This window comes from Castor canadensis, chromosome 4 (genome assembly GCF_047511655.1).
Source record: "Castor canadensis chromosome 4, mCasCan1.hap1v2, whole genome shotgun sequence".
In the NCBI taxonomy this organism is placed as follows: domain Eukaryota; kingdom Metazoa; phylum Chordata; class Mammalia; order Rodentia; family Castoridae; genus Castor; species Castor canadensis.
Genome location: NC_133389.1, coordinates 39859335 through 39877481, shown reverse-complemented (window position 1 = coordinate 39877481; position 18147 = coordinate 39859335). Strand labels below are relative to the sequence as shown.

At 37.8% G+C, this 18147-nt stretch overlaps 1 protein-coding gene and 1 pseudogene across 3 annotated transcripts in view; both read left to right on the top strand.

The window, feature by feature from the left end:
- LOC109698656 (uncharacterized) overlaps window positions 1–18147 on the top strand; it is a 23886-nt gene extending 5739 nt beyond the window's left edge. For all 3 annotated transcript variants that reach the window (XM_074070003.1, XM_020183006.2, XM_020183007.2), the window contains exon 3: window positions 15509–18147. In XM_074070003.1, coding sequence (XP_073926104.1) covers window positions 15509–17439 — 1931 coding nt within the window. In that variant the 3' untranslated portion in view covers window positions 17440–18147. The remainder of the gene's footprint in view (window positions 1–15508) is intronic.
- LOC109698655 (heterogeneous nuclear ribonucleoprotein A3 pseudogene) lies at window positions 9977–10582 on the top strand (annotated as a pseudogene).

Below are 18147 nucleotides of genomic sequence, written 5' to 3'. Positions count from 1 at the left end.
GCCTCCATACATGTTGTCATGACCACTCCGTACATGAATCAATTGGACAAGCATTAGAAGAAAGGATGATTGACATATTATGGAGCATCATGCCTGTATGATTGAGAAGCTTCTCTACAATAGATGCCCTTTGCTGAGAGCTCACATCAGACACAAATACACTCACATGTTACCCATTCTAGGGGGTCCAGCCTCATATGTTTCCCCCAGAATCCTTTTTTCTAGTCCTCTTGTTCTTTCCATTTACTTTACCCAATAACCCCTTAGTTACTACCCATGAGTCAACATAGGCATGTATTTTAGACTGTGTTGCCTTTAATGAAAAGTGAACAACCTGAAACCTGACCACTGGAAAAATCTATCTTCACCTATGCATTTGAGGCCAACCCTGAGGAAGAATAGAAGTGAAACCTTACAGGACCTTCTGTTAATCAGTTCTGTAATTTTTCTTCATGTGATTAGCATTAGGAAATTCTCTGAGGCCATGAATATTGGTTGAGGGAAAAGTAGTAAAACAATAGGGACAAGAACAATGGAATCCAAATCACTAGCCTATGGAATTTACTTCTCTTCTAGACTTGCTTTTGTAATGTAATGCAGATTTGCATGTCCAATTTTATGATTTGATGGAATAAACATTGCATAACAAGAAGTTTGTAATATAGAGTCACTTAGTGCTCTGTGATTAAGCATTAAGTTTCTATCAGTGCCTAATAAATAGTAAGTCAGGATTCACTTGTCACCTATAACATTATTATTGGCAGAAGAGATTGGTCATTTTAGTATATTGAACTTTAGGATCTTGTGCCTCAAAAATGCAGAGACCCAACAAGCCTAGCATGTCTCTGAGACAGTAACATTTGGGTAGAGTTATAAATGAAGTTAAGAAATCCAGCCACATGACTATCTGGAAGAGTATTCCAGGCAGAGGGAATAGCAAATTTCAGAGATCCCTAGATGTAGCAGGAATAGAGTGAACCTGGAATAGCTAGGTTATTAGGGGATAGGGGAAATGGAATGAGAACAGAAAGAAAGAGACCAGCATACCTGATTAGTGTAGAGATTGAGCAACGTCCTGGAGAAAATGTATAAAAATCACAGACCACATCACTTCTCTGGCACACTGTCTTGGGACCTCTCCCAGCTCTGGGAGCTCTACTGTTTGTTACTTTTCTATCTCAATAAATTCTTGCTTTACTCATGAAAGTGAAGGAAGGAAGGGAGGAAGGGAAAAATAGAAAGAAAAGGGACCAGATCTTATGGAAACTTACAAACCTAGTAAGGTTAAAAACTCCATACATTTGGGATTTTATTACCAGTATAACAGGAAGGCATAAGAACTCTGATACGTGGAGGAAAGGAGAAAGGTAAGTTAGGGAGAAGAAAACAAGTGTTTTAAGAAGAGATTGATCAGATTCCAAGATGGCAACTGAGGGAGGAAGCAGAAAGCATGCCTCCTATAGTGAAATCTTGGAGAGACGCTGGAGACACACTTTGCAGGCAAAACCACCAAGAAGAGGGAAAACTTTCACCCCTCCACACCTCCAGCCGGTGCAGAGAATCTCCACTTCACATTAAACAGAGAAACCAGGAGGGCCCCCGGGCCGCCAGTCGCCCGTGCCCAGAAGGCTTGGGAAGACACAGACAAGGTGAGCTTAGCGGTACCGCAGTACTTCCACAGACAACCCTGAGCCAGAGCAGCATAGCCTCCTGGACAGACCAACCTCCACCCGGGGAAAAAAAGAGAAACTGAGTAATAAGCAATAAGAACAATAAAGACACATGGGAAAGAGGGTGGGGTGCACTGAGTGCTAAAGATTGGGGGAAGGGAATCCTTCCCGAAATTGTAAATAAACAAGCCAGGCTGGCGGGAGCAGGGGTGCACGCCCAGCAACCAGGAGCAGGAAAGCTTGTGAGAGTGGCAGAGGTAGGAAAACTCCACAGGAGAAGGGGGAAGACCCACCTCCCACGTGAGCTGTAAACAAACAGGGTGGCTGGCAGGAGCAGCAGGTCTGCCCAGTAATCAGGAGAGGAAAAACTTGTAAAAATGGCAATGGGAGGAAAACTCCACAGGAGAGGGGGGAAGACCCACTTCCCACATGAGCTGTAAACAAACATGCAGGCCTGAGAAAGCAGGTGCAGTGTCACCTCCCCCAGTGCTTAGAAAGGGGAAAGCTTGTAGCAGAGGCTCACGCACAGGAGAACTCTGAGCAAACAAAGCCTGCGGGGCCAGGTGAGTGTTAAGCTCACCCCTGAGATCTGCATAAATAACGCCTCCAGCAACAGCAGGCTGACAGCAGCGGACACACAGCCGCAGACACCATTCACAGAACTGTCTCCAGACTCTTTTTTTTTTTCTTTACTCTCTCCCTACCTTTCATGAGAAAACAACCAAACTACACCTGCATGCTGAAAAACTTACTGAAATTGTATTGCATTTGAACTTGGGACACTTTGTGGGTCTTTTTTTTTTGTCCAGTTTTGTTCTACTTTATGCGTCCCCTTTGATGAGACAACTACAGAACAACATCTGAGGCACCATCTCCAGGATTGGAGACTGAGACGGACACCAAAATTATTAAGACTGAAACTTCATTGCATTTGAACTTGGAGGTTTTTTTTTTTTAATTTTCTAGTTTTCATTTTGTTTTATTTTATTTATGTATATATATTTCTTTCATTTACTTATTTTTTATTTTTATTCTTATCTTTATTCTTTTTATTTTTTATTTTCAATCCTCTCTCTGTCTCTCTAATGCCTGTTCAGCTTACTGTTGATTAGTACACTAATGCTCCCTGTTTATACCTTTGAAACTTTTTTGTTTGATTCCTTGTTTTGTTTTTTCCTACTTGTCTGTTTTTCCCTTTTCTTTAACTTCTTGCTTTCCATCTCCTCTCACCCTTCCATTCTAAACATTACCATTGTTATTATTACAAGCCAGAAAATACTTAATTGCACACAGTACAGGGACAGTAACAACAGCAATGACAATGTCAAGGACAATGACAAAAACAGGGAAACCAGTTTCCCCACAGCAAAAATTAGAACAGGAAACAGAGGGGAATGAAGAAAACAGATACTCAGATCCAAACTCCAAGAAAATGAAGATAAACTATGCCAAAGAACCCAACGAAGCCCACAAGAATAATTTAAAAGAAGACATACTACAGGTACTCAATGAGAATTTTATAGAGATGATACTGGATAGGGTCAACCAAAATGTACAGGAGACACTCAAGAAATTCCAAGACAACAAAAATAGAGAATTTGAAAAAGCAAAAGAAGAAATAAAGGAAACCATAGAAGCACTGTATAAACACCAAAGTGAAACAGAGAACACAATGAATAAATGGATAAATGAGCTCAGGACAAAAATAGACAACATTAAAGAGGAAACCACCCAGGATATGGAAAACCTCAGAAAAAAGAACGAAACAGAACTGCAAAACAAAACGGAAGGCCAATCCAACAGAATAGAACAAACAGAAGACAGACTCTCAGAACTCAAAGATGAAATGGTAATTAAAGGAAAAACCAAAGAACTATTAATTAAACAACTCAAGACCTGTGAAAAGAAAATGCAAGAACTCACTGACTCCATCAAAAGACCAAACTTGAGAATCATGGGCATTGAAGAAGGAGAAGAGGTGCAAGCGAAGGGAATGCATAATATATTCAACAAAATAATAACAGAAAATTTCCCAAATCTAGAGAAAGATATTCCCATACAGATGCAAGAGGCCTCCAGGACACCAAACAGACCAGATCAAAATAGAAATACCCCATGACATATCATCATTAAAACAACAAGTTCAGAAACTAGGGAAAGAATATTGAAGGCTGTAAGAGAGAAAAAACAAATAACATACAAAGGTAAACCCATCAAAATCACAGCAGACTTCTCAACAGAAACATTAAAAGCAAGATCTCCCGGTCACTGAATGAAAATAACTTCAACCCCAGGATACTCTACCCAGCAAAACTATCATTCAAAATAGATGGAACAATAAAAGTCTTCCATGATAAGCAGAAACTAAAACAATATGTGACCACAAAGCCACCACTACAAAAGATCCTTCAAGGGATTCTGCACACAGAAAGTGACACCCAACTTAACCATGAAAAGACAGGCAGCACCAAACCACAGGAAAAGAAAAAGCAAGAAAGTACAGAGTAACCTCAACTTAGGTACACACAATCAAACCTTCAAACAACTAAGACAACTAAATGACAGGAATCACCACATACCTATCAGTACTAACACTTAATGTTAATGGACTTAATTCACCCATTAAAAGGCACCGCTTGACGAAATGGATTAAAAAGGAAGACCCAACAATTTGATGCTTCCAGGAGACCCATCTCACCGACAGAAATAAGCATAGGCTTAGGATGAAAGGCTGGAAGAATATTTACCAAGCCAATGGCCCCCAAAAACAGGCAGGAGTAGCAATACTTATCTCTGACAAAGTAGACTTCAAACCTATATTGATCAAACGAGATAAAGAAGGACATTCCATACTAATAAAAGGGGAAATTGACCAAAAGGAAATAATAATCATTAACCTGTATGCACCCAATGTCAACGCACCCAATTTCATCAAACATACCCTGAAAAACCTAAAAGCAAATATAAACACCAACACAGTGGTTGTGGGAGATGTTAACACCCCATTATCCTCAGTAGATAGGTCATCCCAACAAAAAACTCAATAAAGAAATCCAAGATCTAAAATATACAATAGATCAAATGGACCTACTTGATGTCTACAGAACATTTCATCCAACCTCTACACAATATACATTCTTCTGAGCAGCCCATGAAACCTTCTCCAAAATAGATCATATGCTAGGGCACAAAGCAAGCCTCAGCAAATATAAGAAAATAGAAATTATACCATGCATACTATCTGATCACAATGCAGTAAAAGTAGAACCCAACAACAAAAATAAAGACAAAAAACATGCAAACAGCTGGAAACTAAATAACTCATTACTTAATGAACAATGGATCATCGATGAAATAAAAGAGGAAATTAAAAAGTTCCTGGAAGTCAATGAAAATGAAAACACAACCTACCGGAACCTATGGGACACAGCAAAGGCAGTCCTGAGAGGAAAGTTTATAGCTATGAGTGCATATATTAAAAAGACTGAAAGATCCCAAATCAATGACCTAATGATACATCTCAAACTCCTAGAAAAACAAGAACAAGCAAATCCCAAAACAAATAGAGGGAGAGAAATAATAAAAATAAGAGCTGAAATTAATGAAATAGAAACCAAAAAAACCTTACAAAGAATTAATGAAACAAAATGTTGGTTCTTTGAAAAAATAAACAAGATCAATAGACCCCTGGCAAACATGACTAAAATGAGGAGAGAAAAAACCCAAAATAGAAGAATCAGGAATGCAAAAAGGGAGATAAAAACAAACACCATGGAAGTCCAGGAAATCATCAGAGACTACTTTGAGAACCTATATTCAAATAAATTTGAAAATCTTAAAGAAATGGACAGATTTCTAGATACTTATGATCATCCAAAACTGAATCAAGAGGAAATTAATCACCTGAATAGATCTACAACACAAAATGAAATTGAAACAGCAATCAAGAGTCTCCCCAAAAAGAAAAGTCCAGGACCTGATGGATTCTCTGCTGAATTCTATCATACCTTTAAAGAAGAACTGATACCAACCCTCCTTAAACTGTTCCACAAAATAGAAAGGGAAGGAAAACTGCCAAACACCTTTTATGAAGCCAGTATTACACTTATCCCAAAACCAGGCAAAGACACTTCCAAAAAGGAGAACTATAGGCCAATCTAATACTGAATACTGATGCAAAAATCCTCAATAAAATAATGGCAAACCGAATTCAACAATACATCAAAAAGATCATTCACCACGACCAAGTAGGCTTCATCCCAGGAATGCAGGGGTGGTTCAACATATGAAAATCAATAAACGTAATAAACCACATTAACAGAAGCAAAGACAAAAACCACTTGATCATCTCAATAGATGCATTAAAAAGCCTTTGATAAGATCCAACACCATTTCATGATAAAAGCTCTAAGAAAACTAGGAATAGAAGGAAAGTACCTCAACATTATAAAAGCTATATACGACAAACCTACAGCCAGCATTATACTTAATGTAGAAAAACTGAAACCATTCCCTCTAAAATCAGGAACCAGACAAGGATGCCCACTATCTCCACTCCTATTCAACATAGCACTGGAATTCCTAGCCAGAGTAATTAGGCAAGAAGAAGGAATAAAAGGAATACAAACAGGTAAAGAAACTGTCAAAATATCCCTATTTGCAGATGACATGATCCTATACCTTAAAGACCAAAAAAACTCTACTCAGAAGCTTCTAGGCATCATCAATAGCTACAGCAAGGTAGCAGGATATAAAATCAACATAGAAAAATCATTAGCATTTCTATATACTAACAATGAGCAAACTGAAAAAGAATGTATGAAAACAATTCCATTTACATTAGCCTCAAAAAAAATCAAATACCTAGGTGTAAACCTGACAAAAGATGTGAATGACCTCTACAAGGAAAGCTATAAACTTCTGAAGAAAGAGATTGAGGAAGACTACAGAAAGTGGAGAGATCTCCCATGCTCATGGATTGGTAGAATCAACATAGTAAAAATGTCGATACTCCCAAAAGTAATCTACATGTTTAATGCAATTCCCATCAAAATTCCAATGACATTCATTAAAGAGATTGAAAAATCTACCGTGAAATTTATATGGAAACACAAGAGGCCACGAATAGCCAAGACAATACTCAGTCAAAAGAACAATGCTGGAGGTATCACGATACCTGACTTCAAACTATATTACAAAGCAATAACAATAAAAACAGCATGGTACTGGCACAAAAACAGACATGAAGACCAGTGGAACATAATAGAGGACCCAGATATAAAGCCACAAAACTGTAACCAACTTGTCTTTGACAAAGGAGCTAAAAATATACGATGGAGAAATAGCAGCCTCTTCAACAAAAACTGCTGGGAAAACTGGTTAGCAGTCTGCAAGAAACTGAAACTCGATCCATGTATATCGCCCTATACCAATATTAACTCAAAATGGATCAAAGATCTTAATATCAGACCACAAACTCTAAAGTTGATACAGGAAAGAGTAGGAAATACTCTGGAGTTAGTAGGTATAGGTAAGAACTTTCTCAACGAAACTCCAGCAGCACAGCATTTAAGAGATAGCATAGATAAATGGGACCTCATAAAACTAAAAAGCTTCTGTTCATCAAAAGAAATGGTCTCTAAACTGAAAAGAACACCCACAGAATGGGAGAAAATATTTGCCAGCTACACATCAGACAAAGAACTGATAATCAGAATATATAGGGAACTTAAAAAACTAAATTCTCCCAAAACTGATGAACCAATAAAGAAATGGGCAAGTGAACTAAACAGAACTTTCTCAAAAGAAGAAATTTAAATGGCCAAAAACACATGAAAAAATGCTCACCATCTCTAGCAATAAAGGAAATGCAAATTAAAACCACACTAAGATTCCACCTCACCCCTGTTAGAATAGCCATAATTAGCAACACCAACAACAACAGGTGTTGGCGAGGATGCGGGGAAAAAGGAACCCTCTTACACTGTTGGTGGGAATGTAAACTAGTACAACCACTCTGGAAAAAAATTTGGAGGCTACTTAAAAAGCTAAACATTGATCTACCATTTGATCCAGCAATACCACTCTTGGGGATATACCCAAAAGACTGTGACACAGGTTACTCCAGAGGCACCTGCACACCCATGTTTATTGCAGCACTATTCACAATAGCCAAGTTATGGAAACAGCCAAGATGCCCCACCACTGATTAATGGATTAAGAAAATGTGGTATCTATACACAGTGGAATTTTATGCAGCCATGAAGAAGAACTAAATGTTATCATTCGCTGGTAAATGGATGGAATTGGAGAACATCATTCTGAGTGAGGTTAGCCTGGCCCAAAAGACCAAAAATCATATGTGGACATTAGATCAAGGGCAAACATAACAAGGGGATTGGACTTTGAGCACACGATAAAAGCGAGAGCACACAAGGGAGGGGTGAGGATAGGTAAGACACCTAAAAAATTAGCTAGCATTTGTTGCCCTTAACACAGAGAAACTATAGCAGATACCTTAAAAGCAACTGAGGCCAATAGGAAAAGGGGACCTGGAACTAGAGAAAAGGTTAGATCAAAAAGAATTAACCTAGAAGGTAACACACACGCACAGAAAATTAATGTGAGTCAACTGCCTGTATAGCTATCCTTATCTCAACTAGCAAAAACACTTGTTCCTTCCTATTATTGCATATACTCTCTCTTCAACAAAATTGGAGATAAGGGCAAAATAGTTTCTGCCAGGTATTGAGGGGGGTAGGGGGGAGAGGGAGAGGCGGAGTGGGTGGTAAAGGAGGGGGTGGGGGCAGGGGGGAGAAATGACCCAAGCCTTGTATGCACATATGAATAATAAAACAATAAAAAAAGAAGAGATTGATCAACTATTCAAATAAGTCCAGACTAAGATGAGATTTGTCAATATAGAACATACTAGTAAATTAATAATCATAGGTTTGATTCAATTGGGGAGATTTTAATTGCAATGGATTAAAAAGAGAATAGACTTGATATTGGTTAAACATAGAGCATAGGGCCAGACAACCTGGCATGCCTCTGTAATCCCAGCTACATGGGTGGCATAAGTAGGAGGACTGAAGTTTGAGGCCAGCTCTGGGCAAAAAGTGCCAAGACCTTATCTGAAAAATTAGGAAAGCAAAAAGGGAGGGGATGTGGCTCAAGTGGTAGAGCACTTGGCTAGCAAACAAAAGGCCCTTGGTTCAAACCCCAGTATCACAAGCACAGAGCATCATGAACTCGCATATATTCTGATGGAAGTGTGGATTATTCCACCACTTTGAAAATATTTAATTGAAGACCTAAACAATTCTCAGTTACTGATATTTGATCCTAAGCTTTTATAACCTGGAGAAAAACCCATTTTTGTGTACATATGGAACAGGGATACATGTACAAGCATATTCATATCAGCATTGTTTGTAATTGCAAAACATTACTGTTCATTGAAGCAGAATGTAAATTTTACCACATACCAATTTTGTGGTATGTGTCACACTAAAGTAGTAAATATGAATGGACTACAGTGATTCACATTAATTTGGATGAGTTTTCCAAATATAAGGCTGAGCAAAAAACAGCAAGTCACAAGATTCATATGGTATAATCCCATAAATGTATGTTCAAAAACAGTCTGTGTTATTCTACTAGAACTACCATAATAGAATACCTCAGAGTAGTGGTTAAACAACAGAAATTTGTTTTCTTACAGTTCTGGAGACTGGAAGTCCACTATCAAGGGGACAACAGGGTTGGTTTCTCCTGAGGCCTCTCTCCTTGGTTTGCACATGCCTGGTTTGCATGCACATGCATGTATCCCTGATGTCTCTTCCTCTTATAAAAACACCAGTCCTATTAGATTAGGGCCCCACCCTCTGGCTTCATTTGACCTCAATTACTTCCTTAAGAGCCCCATCTCCAAATATAGTTACATTGGGCTTAGACATATTAGCACAATTGGAGAGCACAATGCAGAGAATAACACATGGAGAACCAAACAATAGTTTGTTAAACACACACACATTTGGTAAAGCTCTGAGGAAAATCCAGAGAAGGATAAACACAAAAATTGATAGTTATATCTATCTATATGCCAATACCACACTCCTTCAGTTAACTTGGATAGCTTTATAGTAAAGCTTGAAATCAGGCCGTTTAGCTTCTCCAATTTTGTTCAGTTTTCAAAATTGTTTAGATTTTTCTGTGCCTTTCTACAAAAGTTTAGAATTAGTTTGTCAATGTTTACAAAAAAATATTGAACTTAAGATAGAAGAGGGAAGTCTGGTCTCAAAATGGAGGTAAAATGTTCACAGCACAATCTAACCTCACCACCTTCTCACTGGCAGGAGAAGGGCCATGATCCAAAGGAGCTAGAGCAACTGAGGAAGCTGTTTGTTGGTGATCTGAGCTTTGAAATTGCAGATGATAGTTTAAAGAACATTTTGATAAATGGGTTATACTCACAGATTGTATGGTAATGAGGCCCCAAAGCAAAATCTTCCAGGAGCTTTGGTCTTTCTTGTGACTTACTCTTCTCTTGAAGAGGTGGATGCAGCAAGGTGTGCACAACCACAGAAAACTGACGGTTGTGCAGTGGAACTAAAGAGAGATGTTTCTAGAAGATTCTTTAATGCTGGGTACCCATCTAACAGTGAAGAAGATTTTTGTTGGTGGTGCTAAAGAAAATATAGAGGAAATTTGAGAGACCATTTTGAAAAGTATGGCAAGATTGAAACTATAGAAGACATGGCAGACAGGCAGAGTGGGAAAAAGGGAGTTTTGCTTTTGTAACTTTTTATGATTATGATACAGTTGATAAAATTTTTGGTCAGGAATACCACATTGTTAATGGCCATAATTATGAAGTGCAAAAGGCCCTTTCTAAAAAGGAGAGATAGTCTTCTGGATCACAAAGAGATCATGGAGGTGGATCTGGCAAGCTTACGGGTTGTGGAGGAAACTTTGGAGGTGATGGAGGTAATTTGGGCCATGGTGGAAGAGGAGGGTGTGGTGGTGGAAGTGGTGGCAGTAGAGGTGGTTATGGAGGAGGTGATGGTGAATATAATGGATTTTGAGGTGATGGTCCTGGTTATAGTAGTAGAGGAGGCTATGGTGGCAGCAGACTAGGATATAGAAACCAGAGTAGTGGATACGGTGGTGGTGGTGGTAGTGGAGGATGAGCATATGTTACAATGAAGGAGGAAATTTTGGTGGTGGGAACCAGAATGATTTTGAAAATTATAGTGGACACTAGCAATAAAATAATAAACCCATGAAGAGGGAGCCAGTTTTGGTGGAAAAAACTCTATCAGTCTCTATGATGGTGGTTATGGATCTGGTGGTGGAAGTGGCAGAATGGTAGCAGGTTTTAAAAATAGCAGAAAAAGGCCAGGTACTGGCTACCTGCAATCCTAGCTAACTTGGAAGGTTGAGACCAGGAAAATCGTAGTTCAAGACCAGTGAGGGCAAATAGTGTATAAGACTCCCATCTCTGTAATAACCAGAGCAAAATGGACTGGAGCTGTGACTGAAGTGGTAGAGCACCTTCTTTGCAATCATGAAGCCCTGAGTTCAAATCCCAGTCCCATAACCACAAAAAATATAGCAGAAAAAGGGCTACAATTCTTAGTAGGAGAGAAAGCAAGAAGTTTCAGAAAAGCTGCAGGTTACTTTGATACAGTCATTCAGAATGCATTAGAGGAAATGTAAAGCTCTGCCACAGAAGGAGCAATGATCCATAGTCAGAAAAGTTACTGCAGCTTAAACAGGAAGTTCCTCTTGTTCAGGACTGGCATAACCACAGTTGGCAAAAAGTGCAGCTATTGATTAATGTAGCCTAGTGTCAATTAGATGTGCATTCCTGGGGTCTTTTATTCTTGGAATCTTTGTCTTTTTTACTTTTAATTACATCAGGTATATTGTCCTGGTACAGGAATAAAAAATTAAGGAATTTTTAACTTTTCAGAAAAAAAAATTCTTTCTAGGACTTTGATTGGATTTGCCCCAAATTTATAGATCAATTTTAGAAGAATTACCCTTTTACCAATATTAAATCTTCTTATCCACGAATAATGTTATATATTTCTTTTTATTAGGTCTTCTTTAGGTTCTCTCAGCAATGTTTTTAATTTTCATTTTACAGATATTTCACATATTTTGCTAAATTTGAAGTATTTCATTTTGGGGTACAATTGAAAAAAATGTTTAAAATTTTCTTATTCTGACCATTGCTTCGATTCAGAAACCCAGTTGTTTTTGTATATTGCTCTACTAAACCCAGTTGCAAGTTCTAATAGCTTTTTTGAGACAGCGTAGGGATTTTTCTATGCATGGGACTGGGTAGTCTCTCAGTAAAGACAGTTTGAGTTTTTTCTTTCATATTTGCATGTCTCGATTATTTTTCATGTCTTGTATTGACTAGGAATGTTGAATAGAAATGATAAGAAGTGACTATCTTTGCCATGTTCTTATGAGAAAATTATTTAATATTTAGCCAATAATGATTTTAGCTATATGTTTTTGTTTGCTTTTTATTGGGATAATCAGTGTGTGTGTGTGTGTGTGTGTGTGTGTGTGTGTTGTGTTGTGTTGTGTTGTGTTGTGTGAGTATATAAATGTACCAGCTTCTTAATTTTGTTTTATTTCTTTAATATTTTTGTTCTTTTCCCCCCTCCTCTTGTGTCTAATTTTACATTGTCAAGTTTTTTTGTTTTTTCACTTTTCTCTATTGTTATTTTTATGGTTCCCTCATCACAGCCTTTCTCAAATATAGTTCTGTGAGTGAATTCAGCCACGATGCTCTATGCATCTATTGGAAGTAATATGTTTCCTTAAACTTCTGTAATGTTAACTGAGAATTAAGAAAACAGTCACTTAATTCATTTTCTGTTTTGTTTTTTATTTCTTTTTTTGTATTGGAGATCGAATATGCTAAGTGGAAGCTCTACTGAGTCACATTCACAGACCCATTTTCTATTTTATGTTCTTTTAGAATTGTGATTGGAAAAGGTTGACTTAGAATTTGTAACATAACCCATAGGACTTACTACTCTTTATTTTAATTTGCTACTTCCAGTGTTGCTGATCAAGATTCAGTTCGGCTCACCTCGCAGCCACCAGTATTCGGGAGAATAGAGTTAGTGGGAGGGAAATCAGTTTTATTACAATAAGCTAACTAATCAGGAAAATGGCTGGATTCTCATCTTAATGACCACTTCAAAGACTTTGGGTATACAAAATGTTTTTATAAGGGGGAAAAGAGGGGAGTGAGGGACTAGACAGGAAGGCTATGTGCTGACTTGTCCTTCTTCAGGGGATGTTTTTCTTTCTCTCATTCCTGAAACGGCTCCTGAGCCCTCCTTTAGATAAACACTTTGTTTTCATGAAAGTTAAAAATTATTCTTTTTCTAATTAGAGAACAGAATTAGCAAGTCCTTGCCCACACTTTGATGTTATTTGAAGATGGCCAGGTGTTCTTGGTTCTGAAAAACTAAAAGATAACTGATTAGGTTTGTCCCCCTTTCCTGGAACAGCTGACTGTAGTAGTTAATATCTCAGCGATTTAATGGGAATTTCTTTTAGAAGTTACAATGCTGGACAATGGGAAACAAAGAATGACTTTATATGGGGCAATTTTTAGTACAGGTTACCTTGAATAGGGTGGTATAAAACAAAATGGTGTAGTTTTATTACTGCTATTACACTAGTACAATGTAAAAATCTTATGGACTTTAACACTAAGCCATATACTTTACTTCTGTTTTCTTCCCTCTTCTTGTGCTGTCTTTGCTATATATTAAATTCCATATTATAATATTGTAAACTCCATAAGCTATTCATATTGCTTTAATCTGTCAGTACACATTCAGATTTACCCAGATACTTTATACTTTTTTCAGTGTTCTTCATTCCTACATTACCTTGGTTATATCTGGGATAGTTTTTCCTTCTTGAAGAAGTCTCTAGTATTTCCTTTAGTGAAGGTCTGTAGGTTAAAGCCTTTCTTGGTTTTTCTTTAACTGAAAGTATCTTTACTTTAACTTTTGTTTAAGGCATTTTCTCTTAGCTGCAATTCTTGGTTAGCATTACTTCCTCTCAGCAGTTGAAAGATGATATTCTGTTTGCTGTCTTCTGGTTTCCATCATTTCTATTGAAGTTAGTATTGACAGATAATTTTCCATGGGTTCCTGTATTTCTTCTTATCTTCCAAGCAGGGGCATTGACTACCTTTGTTGTGGTCCATTTTTTAAGAACATTGTATGGCAAGCAGGCTTTGAATACATGATAGAGCACAATTGTGTTTAGTGCCCATTATAAAAGATTTGGGTGATGTAGACCCAGCATCTTTTCCTATAACACAGTTTACTATACATGTACTCTGTGGGAATAGGGGTTCAACAACTGAATAAAAAAAATGCTTCTGTTTGTCTTCTGCTATGGCTGTGAATAATGAATTGTCATTTATCTTTCATCTAAGAGTCTCATGTCTTCTGCTAGCAGCCATGAAACTAGTATGCCAACTTGTTAGCTTACAAGTAGCATAAAATGCTAGAGTTTTCAGTTTTTGACAGTTTTAATGGGAAGGATGGGATGCTGACACAGCCTTGGCTTTCTGGAAGAGGAAGTATGAGGACCTCACAGGATCTACCAGGATTGAGAGAAGTTAATGAGAATCAGTAATAAAACACTTTGCCCAGATCATATGGTCAACTGAGCAATAGATGGTTTTCTACTTTATTGACCTTTAATGAGTAAGCATTGGGGAACGGGGGAAAGCAGGCCAAATCCAGGAAGCATGTTCAATGACAGCTGTCCAAATGGTACCCTATGACTCTACAGGGGAACTTCCTCACCAATTTAATGGTCAACCTCAGGTTCATTCTATTATAACAACTAGTAATTAAGATTCATCCCAGGTGGGCAGAAGTTTCCATCCCCTTTCACACCACAGTTACATAGACATGTACCTTTATAAAATGTAAAAGGAGGGAAATTTTTGAACACTAGGGATAGAAACTATGCGAATTTTTAGAACTTTGGCTGCTTTGCATGGTGGGAGTACTTAATGTTCAAGGAAAAATAGAAATAGCCAAGTCATTGTACTATTCAGCTCCTCCTATAGTCTGTGATGCCAACCCCAGATCCAAATAGATATTATAGGAAAAAGTCTTAGAGTTCTTATGCAGTGGGTCCAAGGTATAATAAAGGAGCTTCATAGTATTGAAGTAATTGCTAGGCTTAAGGACTGGGATCATTCATTCCTGCTGTTGCTTTATTATATAAAGTGTTTGGAACACAGTACATGCTTTATGCTTCATTCATGTATTAATAATCAACTTTGTACCATTTCTAAAAAACTGATAAAGAAGATACAAAGGAATTGAAGTGGTTTGATTTCCCTTTAAGTTTTTCATTAGTACCTTATTTTTAGCCCAAAAAGCTGGTCAGTGCTAGATAAAACCCAACCAACTACTTTCCCTTTTTCTTGACTTTTTAATGGTATTGGGGTTTGAACTCAGGGCCTCCCACTTGCTAGTCAGGCACTCTACCACTTAGCATTTTGTTAGCCCTAATTTAATCACACTTTTATAATCACAGGGAATAGACTTCAGTATTCCCAGGTCTCTGGTAAGTTTCTTCTATAAATGATTAATGTGATCCATTACTTGTTGGTTCTTCCCAATTTTCCTCTCAAAGGGTAATTTTCAGTGTATTAGGGCACTCTCATATTGTTACGGTATTTACAGGTAAATACTGATGTTTCGTCTGAAGCTTTCTTACAGTGTGGAGAACATACTTCATTTAGATTTTGTTTATTGTTCCAGATGGTGAGACTAAGATCAAAATTGGAGAGCCAGCTTCAGAGGAGGAAATTACAGCAATTATTAAACCATTTCCTGAAGAGTCAGACAATCCCAGAGAGGATGTTCTACAGGATTCTGAAGGCAGAGAATTCTGTGAATTTGAAGATAAATTGAATGAAGAGGATCAGAACCTCCTTAAAAAAATACAGTATAACTGTGATGAATGTGGCCAAAGCTTTTCTTGGAGTACAGGCCTTATTAGGCACCAAAGAACTCATTGGGAAAAACCCTATGAATGTGATAAATGTGGAAAGGCCTTTCGTATGAGCTCAGCTCTGGTTCTGCATCAGAGAATTCATACTGGGGAGAAACCCTATCCTTGTAATTGGTGTGTTAAAAGCTTCAGTCGGAGCTCAGACCTTATCAAACATCAAAGAGTCCACACTGGTGAAAAACCTTATAAATGTGGTGAATGTGGGAAAGCCTTCAGTCAGAGCTCAGATCTTATTATACATCAGAGAATCCATACAGGAGAAAAACCTTATCAATGTAGTCATTGTAGTAAAAGTTTTAGCCAGCGCTCAGACCTGGTTAAACATGAAAGAATCCACACAGGAGAGAAGCCTTTTATGTGTAACCAGTGTAACAAACATTTCAGTCAGAGTTCTGATGTTATAAAACATCAAAGAATCCATACTGGGGAGAAACCATACAAGTGTGATGTGTGTGGGAAAGCCTTCAGTCAGAGCTCAGATCTCATTCTACATCAGAGAATCCACACTGGGGAGAAGCCATATCCATGTAACCAGTGTAGTAAAAGCTTCAGTCAGAACTCAGACCTCATTAAACATCGAAGGATCCACACAGGAGAGAAGCCCTATAAATGTAATGAATGTGGGAAGGCTTTTAATCAGAGCTCAGTCCTCATTCTGCATCAAAGAATTCACACTGGAGAGAAACCCTATCCATGTAATCAATGTAGCAAAACTTTCAGTAGGCTTTCAGATCTGATTAATCATAAAAGAATTCACACTGGAGAGAAGCCTTACCCATGTAATCAGTGTAATAAAATGTTTAGTCGACGCTCAGATCTTGTTAAGCATCACAGAATTCACACAGGTGAGAAGCCCTACGAATGTGATGAGTGTGGGAAAACCTTTAGTCAGAGCTCCAACCTTATTCTACATCAGAGAATCCACACTGGAGAGAGACCCTACCCATGTAATGATTGTACTAAAAGTTTTAGTCGTCGTTCAGATCTCATAAAGCACCAAAGAATACACACCGGAGAGAAACCATATGCATGTAATCTGTGCAATAAAAGTTTTAGTCAAAGCTCAGACCTCACCAAACATCAGAGAGTACACTCTGGTGAAAAGCCCTATCATTGTGACAGCTGTGAGAAGGCTTTCAGTCAGAGTTCTGAACTTATTCTTCATCAGAGAATCCACACTGGAGAAAAACCATATCCGTGCACTCAGTGCAGCAGAAGTTTCAGTCAGAACTCAGACCTCATCAAACACCAGAGAATCCACACTAGAGAAAAACCATATAAATGTCACAAGTGTAGGAAATTTTTCAGTCAGTGCTCAGCTCTTATCCAACATCAGAGAACCCACACTGGGGAGAAACCATATCCATGTGTTCAATGTGGCAAAAGCTTTCGTCAGCACTCTGGTCTCATTAACCATCACAGAATCCACACTGGTGGAAAGCCATATAAGTGTGATGCATGTGGGGAAACCTTCATCACAGATCTTACTGAGCATGAGAGAATCCACACTGAGGAGAAACCCTATCAGTGTGTGCAGTGCAGCAGAAGTTTTAACCATGATCTGATTGATCATGAGAAATTCCATTCTGAGGAAGACAGCCTAAATGTGATGAATGTGGGAAAACCTTTAATGTATACACCACCTTTCTTCAGTACCAGAGATACCACATCAGAGTAAAAATCTTACGAATGCTATTAATGAGCATGAGAAAGGTTTTGCTCAATGTAGCACCAACACATTCTACATTTAGGAAAAACATGAGAGAGAAAACTAATTTGATTTTTATAATGAAAATTAATCTCAGCACTCTGACATTAAGACAAATTCTGAGGAAGAGTTGCTCTAGAAACTGTGAGGAAAACCTTCAAAGTGAATAAATCTTTTAATATCAGAAAGCAACAATAGCAAGAAATTCTTATATTTGCTATAATGTAAGAAAAGTTCCAGCCCTTCATTCAGACACAGTCCATAAGAGAAAAGTCATTTCACTGTAAAGAATATCTAACAACATTATTACAGAACTTATCAGATACTTGAAAAATCAGTGTTGAGAGGTATTCAATCAAAACTCAGAAGGAAATATATTTTAGTCCAAATTACCAACTGCATATCAAAAGTTATTTTAGAAAATGTGAAGAAACCTTAAATCCCCTCCATATCTTTTTTATTTTTGCAGTAGAAGGATTTGAACTCAGGGCTTGTGCTTGCTAGGCTTTCCCACTTGAGTTACACTTCCAGCTCCCCTCTATAGCTTCACTAATTTATACTGATGCACACATATTGCTGATAACTAAAGTCCTATCTTACGCTCATACTACATACCTACAAATTCCCGGAGTGTAAACAAGCTATGCTATTCTCATATTAAACTTACTAACTAGATAA